This window comes from Martes martes (genome assembly GCF_963455335.1).
Source record: "Martes martes genome assembly, chromosome: 4".
Classification (NCBI taxonomy): domain Eukaryota; kingdom Metazoa; phylum Chordata; class Mammalia; order Carnivora; family Mustelidae; genus Martes; species Martes martes.
The window spans coordinates 176,831,717-176,848,730 of NC_137891.1; the positions used below are offsets into that span (position 1 = coordinate 176,831,717).

At 56.7% G+C, this 17,014-nt stretch overlaps 1 protein-coding gene and 2 long non-coding RNA genes across 4 annotated transcripts; 2 read left to right on the forward strand and 1 right to left on the reverse strand.

Moving 5' to 3' along the window:
- Positions 1-163: 163 nt before the first annotated feature.
- LOC308341263 lies at positions 164-10,386 on the reverse strand. The gene is made up of 4 exons (XR_013966696.1): positions 10,250-10,386; positions 2,288-2,396; positions 1,462-1,509; positions 164-994 (listed from the first exon to the last, which is right to left on the reverse strand). It is a non-coding gene; the product is annotated as an uncharacterized lncRNA (long non-coding RNA).
- CAMK2N1 (calcium/calmodulin dependent protein kinase II inhibitor 1) lies at positions 4,555-8,434 on the forward strand. The gene is made up of 2 exons (XM_080801087.1): positions 4,555-5,586; positions 7,084-8,434. Exons 1-2 carry the CDS (start codon positions 5,421-5,423, stop codon positions 7,152-7,154), a joined length of 237 nt encoding a protein of 78 aa, XP_080657213.1. The 5' UTR covers positions 4,555-5,420; the 3' UTR covers positions 7,155-8,434.
- LOC308341264 lies at positions 9,353-12,747 on the forward strand. Of its 2 annotated transcripts, none has more exons than XR_013966697.1 (3): positions 9,353-9,410; positions 11,290-11,387; positions 12,135-12,747. It is a non-coding gene; the product is annotated as an uncharacterized lncRNA (long non-coding RNA). The 2 variants fall into 2 exon arrangements; XR_013966698.1 differs by lacking the exon at positions 9,353-9,410 and adding an exon at positions 9,700-9,988 and having other exon boundaries at positions 12,135-12,746.
- The last annotated feature ends 4,267 nt before the right edge of the window (positions 12,748-17,014 follow it).

A 17,014-nucleotide genomic window follows, 5' to 3' on the forward strand; every position in this document is an offset into this window, starting at 1 on the left:
GACACAATACCCATTATCCCCTTTTCATGTTCTGGTGACATTTGGCTCCTAAACCCCTCCCAGCTGTCCTCACCCACCGTTCTTTAGGTTTTCCTGAAGAACCTATGGGGCTCTTACTTTGTGGGCTGTGAGCACAATAAAAACTTAAAAATTTAAAAAATTTAAAAAATTACTCTCCAATACCTTTATTTATTTTATCTGAAACACAGCAAACGTCCTTGTTGAGAAAAGCCCTTTTTTCAGACTAATGGTGGGTGCTGCAACTCCTGCCCCTGTGAGTGATGCAGAGCTAATGGAGGGGAGCCCTCCGTTCCAGCAGGGCCTGGCATCGGGGCCCCAGTTTCCCCATCTGTACCGGGAGGATACAACCCAGCAGCTTGCCCTTTATCTATTATTTTATTTACTGGGGTTTCTTGTGAGATGATTTCTGAAGAAAGGGGCTTGGTGATTAGACAGATGAAGGGAAGAAGCGAAGAGCCCTTGAGCTGTCCTGGGGGAAGGACGGTGCTGCCACCAAAGTCCTCAACACACATTTGCTGAAGGAGCGAAAGATGCATGAATTCTTCTACTGTTCTTCGATTCGAGGCCTAAGCCACGTCCATGCGTTAACACGCCTCTCTCTCACGGCGTGTGCCTGGGCATATGTGCCTGAGTGGGAGAGGTGGGCGGCAGAGGCCCGGCCTGGCTGCACCCAGGTTCCAGTCCCTGAGCTGAGAAGGGTGGGGGTGACATGGGTTGGCATCCAGACTTGGCTCAGAGCGACGATGCCCTGCTGGGAGGCCTCTTAGCCTCTCTGGAGGTGACCAGCTGGCCATTGACCTCGCACAGCATCCTGACGGAAGGCTAGGGTCGGAGCCAGCCCTGGCAAGTCTCCACACTCCCCACACTCTCCTCTGTGGCGGCTTCCCTGAGGCTGAGGTTCCCCATGGTCTCATTCTTCTCTGAGTTCTGCCATGGCTCTCTGCTGCTGCCACTTGTGCCCTGGTTTCCCCGTCTGGATAGGAGAGAAGGGAAGGAAAGAAAGAGAACCACTGCGTGCCAGGTTTGTGCTGGTGCTGCTGGGGCTGGCTTTCCCTTTATCCCCCCCAAACACTGGTGTAGGGCTCAGTGCACAGCAGGGACCTGCCAAGATCTATTACTTCAACCCTGGAATGTCGGTGCCCCAGGGGCCATGGACGTAGTCCAGTCCTGTGGCCCCCAATTCTACAGAGTCCTAGGGTCCCTTGAAGGAGATTTCAGATGAAATTTGAGGGGGACGCCCCCCACTTTTGCCTCAAGGAGGTTTTGTCTCCTTGAGATTTGGGAGAACTGGCTGATTTTGCAGTTGAAAAAAAGATGTGATTTTCTTTGTTTCCTATTTTGTGATGTAGAGTCAGAGGCCTAGGGGAGAGCACCAGCTTATTCAAGGCCACAAAGAGAGTTAATAGCTGAGGATGAGAAGTACGTTCATCCAGGACTTACTGTGTACCAGGCATATGATGCGTGTATGATCTCCTTTCCCGAACAAACCTGACCAAATAAGAATAATTATTAGCCCCATTCGACAGATGAGAAAACTGGGGCACCATGAGGTGAAATAATCATGAAGTTAGGAAATGCCAGGTTAGGGATTTGAATGTGGTGGCCCCAGGGAAGGCTGCCCCCCCCCCCGGGCTACTGCACTAGACCGTGTATTGCCAGTCTTCCTTGATGGGTAGCAGGGAGGGCAGCTTCCTCTCCTGTCTTGCTTGGTCCACTCCTCCATCTGGCCCTGGCATCCTCAACACAGCCTTGGGCATCTGGCTCAGAGCCAGCCCCTCAGCTTTGGAGGAGAACGCAGGAATCCCCAGGCTGTGTCTGCATCCAGGTCTAGTGCCCCAGGGATAAAGGGATGCCCCACTGGAGGCTGGACAGAAGGGAGGATGGGTGCGGCATTTGTAACTGAGACGGCTGGGAGGCGTAGAGGTGTGGACAAATGCCACGCTGATTCACACTTGCTCTTGCAGAACGGTTGTGTGAACTTGGAGACACCAGTCAACCTTCAGGTACCTTATCTGTAAAATGGGCCTGACTGTCCTAGTCCTGCAGCTTCTAAAGGCTAAGGGAAGGCTCCGAGGGTGTAACAGTCATGGAAAAGCTTTTCTAACTGTCAAGTGCTGAGTGCCTGGGGTGTGTGTGTGGGTGTGCTTCAGGAAGGGGGTGTGTACTGAGCTGGGAGGGTGCAGTGCAGCCACCTTTAACCTTATTTGGAACAGGGCAAGGAAAACCTAAAAACAGATGGGGTTTAAAAGCCGGCTTATTTTCTTACTCTCGCTTGCTGTGTGCGCAGGGTTCCTCGGCCCTCCCTGTGCTGTTGTGCTCACCTCTGTACAGCAGGGACTGTGCTGGATGCTCATTGTGTAAATTGCTTCATAACTCTGCAGGAAGGAGGGAACTGGATGAGTAGGGTGGTCCCAGCCCTGCGTGGAGTGTCCCCTACAAGGACCTGGAACTATAGCTGGCAAGAGTGGCTTCTCCTGGCTCCATCACTAGCCTGTGACCTTGGCAAGTCACTTATCCCCTTTCTGGGAATATCGTTAGACAGGGATGGGAGGTCTCCTCTTTCTACCTCGGAAGGTATTTATTTTGAGAAGCAAGGACAATCATGGATGTGAAATGCATTGGGGGAAAAACAGAAAAGCAGGATACATTTGTAAGAGCTTCTTGTTGTAACTTGATCATCCTCCTTGTTATGCTTTTGTTTTCTCTTCCAGCATTTGGCCTGATGCTAACCTCAAAGCAGACACTCTGCAGAGCCTTCATGAATGGGGCAGCTTGTGGAGGGAAGCAAAGGGAAGCTGATTGACCAGCTGACTCACTGCAGGATTTGGGGCAGGCCCCTGAGCCTCTCTCTCGGGATCTCAGTTGTCTCCTTGTCAGTGAGGTTGGGCTGCATCGTCCCTTAGGGATCCTCCCAGCTCTGACAGCTCAGAAGAGGGAATGAATGCAGTGCTAGTGTTCTTTCTCACTACTCATTAAGCACCAGGAGCCTGATTTCATTTTGTTTTGCTAACAGCCCTGTGAGGCATCCAGGCAGCTAGCCAGCCAAATGCCCCATTTTACAGCTGAGATAATGGAAGTTCAGAGAGGGGACGTGACTTGTCCCAAGCCACACAGCTAGCCAATGACAGGACAGGGATTCAAACCCAGGCCCCACTCCCGTTCCCCACTCATCCCATGCATCCCACTGTCTCTGTCTCCTGTTTCTCAGCCCCCTTCCTCCGCTGTCCCCAGGGTGCCTGGCTTCTGGGCAGGGGACCCTTTTGCACAGTTGGGAGAGGGGGCTGGCCTGGCTCCTCTCACGTAGCCCCCTCTACCAGATGTGGTGTCCCTAAAAAACCACACCCCTTTCCCTCCCACTGCCCCCACTCAGAGTTCCAGAAGGAAGGGGAGCGTGAACCTGAGGGTGCTCCTTCACCAAGGGTGGGGCCAGGTGCTGGGGCAGCGATTGGGCCAGCTGAGACCTCACCGGGGGACCTAGATGTGTTCCCTGGCTCTGCCTTCGCTGGTAGCACGACCTGGGGACGGTTACCCCTCTCGGTGGTTAGGCTGGCTCTGCCGAGTGAAGGCGGTCTCCAGGGGGAGAGCTGTTGGCTCTGGGAGAGGATAACGAGCCCTCCTCACGTCCCTTTCCCCCCTCGGAGTTACCATCTGCTTGGCAGATGCGCCTCCCAGGCCTCTGGGGCTGCCCCAGCCTCTCTGCCGGGACCGGGAGCCCGCTCCTCGCCACAGAAGCCACAGTGTCTCCCCAGGGCTCGAGGCTGTTGCTGGCAGGGAGGTCCCCCAGGGCAGAGGTCTGCAGGCCCGGGGCGTCCCCGGAGGAGGAGGAGGAGGCGGTGGACGCCGAGAGCCGGGCATCCCGGGCGAGCCCGGCGTAATGAGGCACTCCCCTCTCCTCCGGGAGGCGGGGCTGCCCCCTCCCCCCCATCCGCCTCCACCCCGAGGCCCCGCGGGAGCCCGAGTTCTGAGCCTCGGCTTGGGAGCAGGGCCTTCCAGGGCGATCGCCGTGGGGGGAGGAAGGGGGTGAGGCCCAAGGGGCCGGACGCCGGACGTGTGAAGGGGGGGCGCCAGTGTGGTGGGGGGAGGGGGCTTCCTGGTTTGAGGCCGGCTCGGGAGTCTGCGTCCTCAGGGCGCCCTCGCGACCTCCGACCTTTCGCCCAAGCGTCCGGCCTCGGGGGAGACCGGCGTCCATCTGTCCTTCCCGGCGTGTGGTCTTTGGTCCGCGTCCCCCCACCCCCATCCCCGCCCCCTGCGCCCCGCCGGAGGCCGAGCGGGCGGCAGGTCCGGCGCTCACCGGCTCCGGGCCGGGTAAACACCCCGCGGGAGGGGCGCGTGGGGAGGAGGCGCCCGGAGGCCGCCGGGCCGGGGCGGGGCTCGCGGGGGGCCCCTGGGCGCGGGCGGGCCGGCGGGGGCCGGGGGCGGGGGCAGGAAGCGAGCCGCGGCCCGGGCCGGCCCGCGCGGCCCCGTGACGTCGCGCGGCTTCCAGGGATCTCTCCCCGCGGCCCCGGGTCCCCTCGTCCCCGCCCTCCTCCCGCCCTCCTCCCCGCGCCTCGCCTCCGCGCAGCGGCCGGCATTTCTCGCTCGCAGCTCGCTCGCGGGCCGGCTTCTCTGTCCCAGCCTCCTCCTCCGCGCGCTCCCACTCTCCGCCTTCCCTCCCCGACCCTCCTTCTCTCCCCGCCGGCCCCGTCCCCGCTCCTCTCCGCTCCGCCCTCGGCCGCGGCGAGCCGGCCCCGTCGCTGCCTCCCCTTTCTTCTCTCCCTCCCCTCCGTCTCTCCCTGCCGGTTCCCTTGCCTCCCTCTCCCTTTCCCCTCTGTTTTTCTCGCCGTCTCCCTCCCGGTTTCTCTCTCCCCTCCCTCCCTCCGGGCATCCTCTCCCCTCCACCCCCGTGCCCTCCCTCCTCCCTCGCTCCCCTCCCCCTCCGCCCCTCGGCGCCCCGCCGCTCGCCGCTCCCCAGTCAGCCTCCCCGAAGCCGCGCGGCCGCCGCCCGCACTCGCCGCAGGACCGGCCCGCCGGGCTCCCCGGGGTGCGCCCTCCTCGGCCCCGCGCCCCGCGGGCTCGCCGGGACACCGCCCCCCCCTCCGGCTCGCGGCCCCGCCCGGCCCGGCCCCCGCCCAGCGCCCGAGCGCGCCGAGGATGTGAGTCCTGCTCGCGGGTGCCGGAGCAGCAGCCACTCGCGCGCCGAGCGGGAGCGCAGCGCAGCGCCGGGCGCTCGCAGGGTCGCTCGGGCGGGCGGCGCGCTCTTGCCTCCGCGGTGCCCCCCGGCCCCTCGCCGGCGCCACCGCCGCAGCTGCCCGCGGGCCGTCCCCGGCCGGCCGCCCCCGGCCCCAGCGCCGCTGACCCTGTCCGCCGCGGGCGGGGACGCGGGCGGAGGAGGCGCCGCCGCGGAGCCCCCGGACGCGACCATGTCGGAGGTGCTGCCCTACGGCGACGAGAAGCTGAGCCCCTACGGCGACGGCGGCGACGTGGGCCAGATCTTCTCCTGCCGCCTGCAGGACACCAACAACTTCTTCGGCGCGGGGCAGAACAAGCGGCCGCCCAAGCTGGGCCAGATCGGCCGGAGCAAGCGGGGTGAGTTCGCGGCCCCCTCCCCGGACGCCCCTTTTCTCGGGCGCCGAGGCCTGGCCGAGGTTTGTGGGGGCTCTTCAGCACCCGGGAGCCGGTTCCGACCGAACGGAATCCCATCGCGCGGAACTGGGGGGATCCCGCACTGCGGGTCGGGAGCCCGCTGGCCGCGGAAATCCCTCCCCCTCAGCCTGATTCCGGCTGGGGTCACCCAGGGGGCGTGGCGGCCTCGAGCTGCCGCGGGGGCTGGAAGGTTATTCCCGGGTCCCCACCCGTGCCGAAGTTTGCTTTTCGATTTCTAACCCCCCCTCCCCTTTTGCGCAGTGTAGTTGCAGCTGCACTCGCTCTATAACCCGGGGGGGGGGGTCCCAGGGCTGCCCCAGGGACGGCGTGGAGAACTGCTGGGGGGGAACCCCACTCCCGCGGGGAAGGCTAGGGGCTTTCGGGGCGCACGGCTTCTCCTTGTTACTTAGCAGGGGGAGGGGGTGGCGGAACCCGAGCGCTCGGCGCAGGAGCTGGAAAAGCCGACGGGAGACTGGGACGCAGCGAGGCTCGGAGAGGAGCTCCAGAGGCGCGGGGACAATGAGGAGACCTATAGCTGCCCGGAGATATTGAGACGCAGAGATGGGGGCCTGGTGGGGGGAGGCGGGTGGTGGGTCGGGGGAGACCGAGAGGGGCAGAGGCCGAGACAAAGCTCGGGAGAGGGAGCCAGAGCGGGAGACAGCGAGCCGGGGATGCCAGTCGGAGAAGGACAGAGAAGCAGCTGAAACAATGAGGGAGACCGACACCCCAGACGGAGAGAGACCCAAAGACCTCGACAGGTGACGGCCACGCCGAGAGACTGCTGGCAGGACTGAGGAAGGCGAGGCTGGCTAGGTAGAGGCGGTGAGAGAGGCGGAGGGGCCGGCAGGAGGCCCGCAACGAGGGGAGGCTCTGACCTCTGCCGCGGCGGGCGGCGCGGAGGGGGCGCGCAGGAGGGGTCGCCCGCCCTGGCCAGGCCAGATCCGCGACCCGCCGCGCGCGGTGGCCCCCCGCCCCCCGCCCCCCGCGTGCCCCCTTGCTCCCCGCACCTCCGTACCCAGAGCCTTGGACACCCACGCCGAGCTCGGGGCACCCCCGAGGGTCCCCAGGCGGGGACCCTGGCACCTCCTCCCCGCCTTCTTCTGCCGGCGAGCCTTCTTTCTATAAATGCGCTCGGGAGGTGCGGTTCGGTGAGGACGCGGCCAGTCCGCGTCTCGGCTGCGGCCGGGCCTGCGGGATTTGCGCCCTTTCCGCCGCCTTTTCTCAGAACCGAACCCGGACGCAGCCTGGGGTCGGGGGGAGCGGTTCAAAGGGAAGCAGTTCAGGGTTCCCCGGCGGAGACAGAGGAGGTTGGCGCGCGAGGAAACCCCCCCTCCCTCGGCCTCCCGCACATCCCAGTCCCCGGACGCAGCGGGCGACATCGGAGACCCCCGGCGAGGCCCAGGCGCGCTCACGTCTCCTTTTCTCCCCCTTTTTTTGCAGTTGTTATTGAAGATGATAGGATTGATGACGTGCTGAAAAATATGACAGACAAGGCACCTCCTGGTGTCTAACTCCCCCAAAGACAATGAGTTAAGGGAGAGTAAGAACGGCGGTAACAGTTATTGGCAAAAAGCATGAAAAGAGAAAGCACTTTGAAATTCATGACTAGCTTGCTACCCACGATGAAATCAACAACCTGTATCTCGTGTCAGGCCGGGAGACAGACGAGGCGCGAGAAGGAGGAGGAGAAGTCTCTGGGCTCCTCAGCAAAAATAAAAATTTAAAAAAAAAATTAAAAATTTAAAAATCACTATATACGCACATATAAAGAAATAAAAAAGAAGTCTCAGTACAGCTATTTGTCAAAATTAATATCCATTTCCTTTTATATACAGTGAATATTGCGCAATGATAGATCTGGATTTTGAACCACTTAAATAATGAAGCGGCAACACCCGGTGTTTTGAGGTGTTGGCATTCTACACTGATTTGGCTGTTCCCAATGTTTACACTATTTAATCTTGCAAAAATGATTCTGTGCACTTGGATGTGAAATGCTGTTCGGTTTTATTTTTTTATGTTGTTATCCTTGGATGTACGAAAAATCAGCAGATGATCTCTATAGATACTATGTTTTATTTTGGTCATCATTTGAAGTTATCAGGAATGTGTTTAAAACAAGAAGAGAACTTTTCTAAGGAATGATACAAAGGAAGAATCCTTGTTTCATTTTAAAATGACTTGTAAAGCTTGTGTTTCTTTGTTGCTGCAAGCTATTTGCCCAAGTTAATGCAAATGGACACATTTTATATGTCAGGAAAAAAACCCAGAAAAACAAAACAAAACAAACAAAAAAAATGCTTGAGCTCTTTCTAACCTCTTCCTGCAGTCTGTTGTGTGAGCAGCCTGTTTTTTTTCTCTAATATTGTGTCAGTTTATTCTCTTTAATGGGCTGTAAAAAAAATGTAATCACAAGAGTGCCAAATATCTTGAAATGCCAAAAGGCATTTTGGTTTCTTTTCTTTTTCCCTGTGCTCTGAGTCCACGTAAAGGAATGCTTGGAGTGTCTTTTCTGTTATTTATAGGGGTTCTCTTAAGGCACACCAGCTGCCTGTTTTGCATGGTATTTGCAAAAAAAAAAAAAAAAAAAACCAACAACAACAACAAAAAAAAAACGCCTCTTGCGTGAGGAAATCTTTTACCACTTTTTGTTTGCAACTTTGGACCTCAAGAGGTTTCTTCCCTTCCCTGTTCCCTCTTTTCTTAATTCGATATTCTGGATGTCGCACCTGTAACCAGCACACGGGGCTCTTTCTCCAACTTACAATAAAAGAACTGTCCCTGTGTCTCACTCCTCTCTGGTCTCTGCTTTGGTTTCTGGGGACTTGCTTTTGTCTGCTGTCTGCAGACCAGAAGGAGGGACTGGTAGTAGCTTCGGTCCGGGAGGCCCCAAGGTGGTGTGGAGGGCCCCGGTGGGGTTGGGCTCAGATGGCAGGAAAGACAGTAGACTGGCAGGGCCATCGCCTGAGGGAGAGTTCATTCCATTTGGATTTGCAAAGGGCTCTCCCTGCTTCCCTGCGGTTGCTGCCATCCCTTGGGTGCAGAGCGATGAAGGTCCCGTGTTTTGGGAAGCAGGCAGTCTTGTTAAAAAGAGTAATGTTTAGAGGCTGACGGACTTGGATTAAAATCCCAGCTCCTTCGCCTCCCAGCTATATGGACTTGAGCAAGTGGCCTTGCTACTTGAAGCCTCAGTTTCCAAATCTGTGAGCTGGGGGTCAGGCAGCTCCTGCCTCCTGGAGTTGTGGGAGGTTTAACACCACACCCCGCAGGCTGTAGCTCTCCGTTATAGGCCGCTCTATGCCCATAGAATGCTTCACCAGGGGTCATCTGTCCTCAAAGGCAGGACTGAGGAGCAGCGACACCCTTTCCCCTGCACCTTGGGCTTCCAGAGTTCACAGACCATTGCAGAGTTCACAGGTCACTGTATAAGGGATGGGCCCCGTCTTCTGGGGCCCACACAGCTTGGTAGGTCTCAGGCTCCCCCCAGTCACCACTCAAAGAGACTCCTTATGAAACAAAATCTCAGTCCCTTGCGGGGCTCTGGGGCAGTTAATGGTGACGGAGCAGGTCCCTGTGGGAGGAGGGTTTGGGAGAAGGGTTTTGGCTGAAGAAAGGCCTGGAGAAGTTTTTTTCTTTTTTTCGGGGGCTGTTTTGCATCCAGGAGCCTCAGTGCCGGGAGTTTTTAATGTGTTTGTTGTAAAACTGTCAGCCAGGGAGTCACAACACAGCTCACGGTGACAGGAGCCTGATTGTGACTCAGACATCAGGTAAGACAGGCCCCAGGGTGGTGGCAGTGGGGGTGGGGAAGAGGGGCTCCAGAGGGCCTGTGGAGGAGGGGGTGATGTCTCATCCCCCTTCCCAGGCAGTGGAAGCCTTGAGCCTCAGGAGGGCCCAGCAGAGAGGCTGGACATCCTATCAGCCATTAGTGGGAATGGAGGGCAAGTGGGAGCTGGTGGTGGCAGCAGGATGACTGGGGATGGCAGCTTGAGCTTCCCAGGCACGTGACCCTATTCCTGAACCTGGCTCTGTGTCCGGCCAACCCCAGAGAATCCCAGTGTTTTGGAGCTGATGAGCCTGTAGGCACCACAGAGCCCGACTCTCTTTCCCCTTGTGCTTTTCCCATGAGAAAGTGGAAGGGTGCCACGCTGGGAGAGCGAGGCAGGGCTCACCTTCTGCTCGGCCTCAGTCTGCCAGGAGGGGTGGGAGCCATATGAAAAGAGTCTTTCTGAAGGCACCTCTTGGTCCATACCAGGAGTAATTACTGCTTAGCTGCTCGATACAGTGCAGCCCTTCTCTCGCGTAATCCACCCGGCAACTCTGGAAACCCACAAAGATGAACTCTCTGGTAGGTGAAGAAATTGATGCCCCAGAGGGGCTAAAAGGACCACAAAACAACCACACTAGCTGAGCTTTTACTGTATGCCAGGCTCACAATAGCCCTAGGAAGCTGGCTTTATTCTTATCCTGATTGCGCAGGAGAAACCAGGGCTCAGAGATGTGAGGTAACTTGCATAAGGCAGTCGGTTGGCTTGGCAGGACTAGAACCCAGAGCCTGAGTTCCAGCATGTTGTGTGTGTGGGAGGGGTGGGGGGCGATGCAGACTCACCTGAGCTCAGTCCCAGCTGCCGCCATTGTCCTTCAGCCTTCAAGACCCTTTAGCTGGTTCGTTGTTTCGAGGTTACGCTCTCTGCCCTCTGCATGACAGACAGCTGCATAAGCTGTCAGGAGGGAGGCCGGGCTTGGATGTGTCAGCGAAGGCCGGGAGCTGCCCTCTGCCAGGAAGAGGGGAGCACGGGAGCCCTCTGCCAAGGCTCCGGGTCCACTTTAATAAGTGATGTATTAAAATGTTCTTGCTGGAGGCCACCCCATCAGCCAAGGCAGGATCCTCTGTTTGGGAAGACAGAGTCGGCTTTTCCGGAGGGCTCCATTCAGCAAAAGGGAATATCAATCTTTTAAATATACTCCAACATCGGGGTAAACATTTGTTGGGAAGGCACTTTGGGGACTGGGCAGATACCGGATTATACTAAGGGCCGAGTATGTTTGAAGTATCCGGTGAGGTGGCAATAAATATGGAAAAGGCCATGACAAGTCCAAGGTGGGGGAGGGCGTCTGTAAGCCTCCCTGCATCGATCCAGCCACCAGGGCTGCATTGTTCAAACTTCACTAATTGAATGCTTGCAATAAGCATCCATCTCCCTGGATTCTGCTTCTGTGGCCTGTCCAGGTTGACAGCCCGGAGGAATATCCAAAAGCACCTCTAAGGGAGAAATTGGCAAATTGAGTTTTAAAAGAAAGAGACTTGAACGTCACTGGATTAAAGGATTCAATAGGAATTCTTATCTCTCCCCTGCTTAGAGCCTGGCGCATAATGAATGGTAACCACCAATGAACGTATATCAAGTGCCTACTATGTGCCGGGCAGTAGACTTTCAGAACCTGGAAAACAGATCTTGTTGTATGAAGCGTCTTTGTCGAAGTACCCATTGGGGGTACCGAGGGGCCAGTGGAGGCTTCACTGCGGGGTCTGGGAGCAGAGGGAGGAGGAGCAGTTTGGAGGAGTCTGCTTACCTATTATCATCATCAGCTCCTCAAAACCCCTGATAAATTCAATCCTAAGTAAATCTGAATGCTTGTTTTCCAAAGGCCCTGTTCGGAGAAGTCTACCCACTTCTAACCATGTTGCCAGAAGTCTTCCCTCTCCGGATGGGGACTCGGATGGGGACTCGGATGGGGACTTGCAGGTACTGACCTCTTGCCCAAGAAAGGGAGGAGTGTGGCTCTCTGCTCAGATCTTCTCCTTTGACAAGTCCTCAAGTTTCATTCATTTTCAAAAATATCAACTTAGCACCTGCTATGGGCCAAACACCGAGTATATAGCCATTAGGAAGTGGGAGTTTTCGTTGGGTTTGAAAAGAATGACAGTTCCATGGAAAGGTGGTTGGGCTGGGGTACCGCCAAAGTCAGCAGCCCGGACCCTTGCTTCAGGCAAAAAAGAGGGAACCAAAGAGAACCTGGTCTTAGGGGTTGCCTGAATCCCACTTTTCAAAAAAGTAAATTTTTACTTTAGAATAGTTTTAGATTCACAGAAAAGTTGTGTGGATAGCATGGAGTTTTCAATACCCCTGACTCAGTTTCTCCTATTGTTAACGTCTGACATTACTATGGTACATTTTTCTTTTTTAGATTTTGTGTATTTATTTATTTCTTTGAGAGAGCGAGCGAGCACGCTCCTGCAAACGCAAGGAGAAGGGCAGAGGGGGAAGGAAAGGAAGAGAGAATCGCTGAGCGCGGTCCAACTCGGACCTTAACCCGGGGACCCTGAGATCATGATTTGAGCCAAAAGCAAGAGTCAGATGCCTAACCAGGTGCCCCGCTTTGGTACATTTTCTGCAACCCAGGAACCAACCCTAGTACACCACCATTAGTGAAACTCCACAGCTCATTTGGATTTCATTCCTTGTTTACCTAATGTCCCTTTTCTGTTGCAGGATCCCACTTGGGACACCACATTCCAATTAGTCATTGGATCTCCTTGAGCTCCGCTGGGCCAGCATAATTTCTCAGACTTCCCTTGTTTTTGATGGAGGACTGGTCAAGTACTTGGTAGACGGTCCCTTGACTGGGGTTTATCTGATGTTTTTCTGGTGATTCAGCTGGGGTTATGGGTTTTGGGAGGCAGGGAGGTAAATTGTCCCTCATTACATCATATCAAGAGCACATGCTATCAGCATGACTTACCACTGTTGCCACTGACCTTGATCATTCAACTGAGGCGGCATTGGTCAGGTGTCTTACCCTCCCATCTCCTTCCATATCGTCCTCTTTGGAAGGAAATCATCATGTGTAGCCCACTTAAGGTGTGGGGCATTATTTTGTTGGGAGAGTATCTCCATAAATTACTTGGGATTCTTCTGCTCAGGTCATGTGAATGACCCACTTTTTGGCCATTCAACTTTGCCCTGTGTTGGGCAAGCCTACTGTGGTTTAGATGTAATCATGAATTCCAGACAAACGGAAAAAAAAAAACAAAAAAACCCACAACAACCAAAAATGTCCATAAGGCCAAGTTGCTGCCTGATGACCAATAGATGGAGTCTTACAAAAAAAAAAAAAAAAAAAAAAAGATTAAAAAAAACCAAAACAAAACCCACACAAAAACCCAACAACCTTAATAAAAGCAACTTCCTGTGGAGGGGAACTGTCACCCTGGTTAGAAACTGTGCAGAATTTTCTCTTGGAAACCTCAGGCAGCTGCTCTGGTTTATAAAATCTGCCTATTGGAGGGAAGCAGAAAGAAAAAAAAAAAAAAGGTTGTCGTTATTCCAGCAACAGAGATTCTCCCAAACCATATGCAAAAATAAATCCGAGGACCGGGCTGTATCCCGGGAAACCTGGCAGCTGGGCCAGAGCTGGTGGGGTGGCCCCCAGGGACAGAGAGCCCATGCCTATGGGCCCCAGCCGCTTCTTCAGTGCAACCCAAAGTCTGGAAAGACAGCCCCACCTCGGAGCCTCACCACCTCCCCTCTCATTCTGGGAGGAAGATTTGATTTATCTTGTCACCTCTCACATTGGAGGGTTTGTCCTTAACCCGGGGCTGTGCACGCCCTCAGGCCTAGAGGAAGGTCCTTGACCCAGAAACAGCTGTTTGAGGACAAAGGGTCACCAGAGGGAAAGGGAGGTCAGGGAGGACAGGCCGAAGGGAGGAGAAGGATCTGGGAAATGTGCCATGGGAAATCCTAACAGAATGGCCATGGGGGCTGGGCAGATGAGGGGCAGGCGGGGATGGCAGGAAGTTGTCAGGGAAAGGGGTGTCCTGGAAAGCAGAGAGCTGGTAGCCAAGGCCTTAGGGGGCTTGGTCTGGGAGAGTGTTGGGGCAGAGGAAATGAACTAATTAATGAGCTAAATCCCTGTTCCTTTAAGTCTCATGTGCCAGGGATGGGGGGTGTGGGCAGGCTGGGTATTGGACTTGGCTTGCACTGGGGCCACAGGACTGGCCTTCAGGGACCTCACTCTCTGGACAATGACCCTTTGAGGACAGGGCAGCTTCAAGAAGTTGGGAAGGGGGGCTGGTGTTGCAGGAAGCTTAGGAAACCCTTGGGGAACCCCCAGAGCAGGCGCCCAGCACGCGCGGTGAGTGTCCGAGAAAGGACTGGTGACTTGTTATTCCAACCCCAAATGTGCTGCGCGTGAACCTCACTGTGAGCAGGTCTTTGCCCCTCTGGGTCTCCCTTTCCCCACGCGGAAAATAACGTTTGTGCGGGGCTCACTGTACACCGGTAACCATTCCACACTCTTCGCATTTAATTCATTTAATTTCCACAGCCCAAGGAGATAGTTCCTAGGATTATTATCCCCATTTTACAGATAAGGGAAATCGAGGCACAGAGCCTTGGCGTCTTCTGCCTGCCCCGGCACAGCCAGGAAGTCGTAGACCTGGGACTGAACCCTAGGGGGCCCGACTCCAAGAGTCCCCAGTTTCAATCGCTCCATGATCAGGAGGGGGTCGGGCTAGGCCCGCGCCGAGCGCCCCAGGGCCCGTCCTCCGTTGGGGGGGGGCGGGGGAGGGGAGGCTGAGGATCCGGCCGGCAGTGAACCCTGGACCGGGCCAGCGGTTGCCATGGGGACGGCGGGGCGGAGGCGGCGGGCGGGGCTCCGTGCCCCGCGGGGCAGTTCCGGGGAGCTCCCGCCCTTCGCGGGGAGCCGCCCGAGCCGGCACCTGGGTCCGCGTCTTCCCGGCAGCCGGGGCCGCGTTAGCGCTCCCCTCCTAGACTGGGGAGACCACAGGCCCCCTGCCGCGGTCTGCGCCTCCTCCGACCTGAACTCGATCCCCCGCGAAGCCGCACTTATCGCCAGTTCATCTGTGTGAATTATTTACTGCGTCTGGCGGCCTCCCGGGCGGCCTCCCGCCCGCCTCCGCCCTCCGGGTCCCCGCGGCCTCTCCTTATCCGGGTTGGCTGGGTAGTCCCTGCCCTCCCGATCCAAGAATTTCAAATGTCAAGCCTCCTCCGGGAGCGCGGGCCAGGAGGTTCCCACCTTCTCCCACCTTCCTCCGGGAATCCTTGTGCTGGAACCAGGGCGAGCACTGGACGAGGAGCGCTCCCAGCAGTCCTATCAATCTGGGTCACTGGAAATCATCCCCATTTCACCTACGGAGACACCAATGGCTGGAGGTTTGCCGAACCTGTCCTCAGTCAGTCCTTAGTAGGAGCCGGAGGTGGCAACCGCCCAAGCCTGGCTCTCACTCTTAATCATGAACCCCTCCTGAGTGGGATAGCACCGTTGCCTCCCCAAGGCCCAGGACCTTTTCTTAGCCCCCGGAGTCAGCTTGGGCACCAGTCGCATCTGTGACAGCCAGGTGCACAGAGCAGGGGGCCCGCCTGGTGTCACCAGCCCCTGTGAGGTGCTGGGGATGCAGGGGTGAGTCAGGCACAGCCCCTGCCCTCAAGTTGCTTCTGTCTGGAGTGCGGGTGGGGCACACGGACAGGGAGCAGGCAAGGCCAGACATGCTTATGACTAGTTAGGATACCAGCTGGAGAGCTGGGGAGGAAACAGCGTGTTCTGGGCTGGGGTGGGGGAGCCATCAGGAAGCAGGTGGGCTTGGGCAGGGCCTTGGAGATGGAGGTGGGAGTGGGAAAGGCAGTCTGGGTGTAGGGGAGAGGAGCAGAAGGACAGAGGCTGGCAAGCTGGGGGTATGCTTGAGAAAGGGCCCGTCCTCTGGGTAGTGGTTGAACAAGGCATTTCGGGCAGTGCTGGCGGGGGTCGGAGGAGGGGGTTTTGGGTCCGAGGAGGAAAGTCCTTGCCTCTGAGCTCTAGGGTTGGTTGAGAGTAGCTTCTCCGCAGGGGCTAACTTTGCCTTCCAGGTGACATTTGGCTGTGTCTGGAGACATTTCTGGTTGTCGAAACGCGGGGAAGAGTTGGAGCTCCTGGCATCTGGTGGGCGGAGGCCAGGGATGCTGCTGAACGGCGCCCAGGCCAGCCCCCGCCATGCAGAATGAGCCAGCCCCAGACGTGCTGGGGTGGAGGAATCCTGAACTGGAGTCTGTCAAAGACCCTTTTCCACTAACCAAAATGAGACTGTGGGCAAGTCACTTGGCTTCTCATGCTTCAGTTCCCTCCTCCCTAAAATGGGCTGATGATATGGGCTCACATTTGAGGAAATGGCTGCTTTTATTTTCCCACTGGCTGTCTGCCCATGTCCCCATAAAAGCTGTCCTTACAGTAGCTCATCCAATCCTTATAACCCAGGCACAGATGCTGTTGCTACTAATAACCATGTTTGGGGGGCACTTTAAAAAAAAAAAAAAGATTTTATTTATTTATTTATTTATTTGAGACAGAGCAAGAGAGAGAGAGAGAGCATGAGTGGGGTGGGGCGAGGCAGAGGGAGGAGAGGGAGAAGCAGACCACACGCTGAGGAGGGAGCCATGCTGGGGGTGGGGGTGGGGGTGCGGGTTTCTGTGCAGAAGGTGCTCGATCCCAGCTGGGATCCCGGGATGGTGACCTGAGCTGAAGGCAGATGCTTAACTGACTGAGCCATCCAGGCCCCCCTGTGGGGGCACTTCCTAAGCACCAGGTCCTGCACTAAGCTCTTTACATATATAAATGTATTTACTCCTCAGAACTCCAGGAGGTGGGCACTGTTATGAGCTCCATTTAACAGGGAAAAGGGTGGAAGAGAGGGTAGAAGCTTCCCGAGGGCAGTGTCTTGTTTTCAGCTGTCTCCCCAGCATCTAGAGCAGTGTCAAAATAAATGTTCGTGGGGAAGGAAGTACATAAGCCCTCCGTGGACTTTGGCAGGCTCCCAAGCCTCCTGCTACTGGGTAGACACTGGGGCACAGAAAGGTTGAGGGTCTTGTTTGGAGACACACAGCAGGACCTTCACCCCCTTGCTTTCTGGCTGAGGCCTCCGGAAAGCCCCTGGGTGGTTTCTCTGGTTCCCTGGAACCTCACTAGGTTCCTACCACTGGCAGAAAGGGGCCCTGGGGCCTTTCTGAGATGCTCCGAGGGTCCTGGGTCTCCCCAGAGTGCCGTGTGAGCCGGGAAGGACTGGCATCCTGAACTGTGACGCAACCTGCAAGCTCGTCAGCTCAGCAGTGTGTCTAGTGCCTGGGACTGGACTTACCTACTCTGACCAACATGGAGAGACTTCAGATATCACCTGACCCTAGTCCTGACCTCGGGGAAGTGGGTGCCTTCAGGACACGTGTGAGCATCAGACGCCGTGTTTGGGAACCAGTGGAACTGCTGCTGGGTCTACACGCTACAGCCTCTTGGAACACATCGCAGCCTCACGGCAGCACCCAAAGCTAGTGGCACTGTCCTTACTGTGCCGACAGGTGTGACATCGAGATTTCAGGAAGTGGCAATT

Coding starts and splice junctions, on each gene's coding strand:
- CAMK2N1 (XM_080801087.1), top strand. CDS start 5,421: ATGTCGGAGGTGCTGCCCTACGGCGACGAGAAGCTGAGCCCCTACGGC. Junction 5,587..7,083: donor GATCGGCCGGAGCAAGCGGG/GTGAGTTCGCGG, acceptor CTTTTTTTGCAG/TTGTTATTGAAGATGATAGG.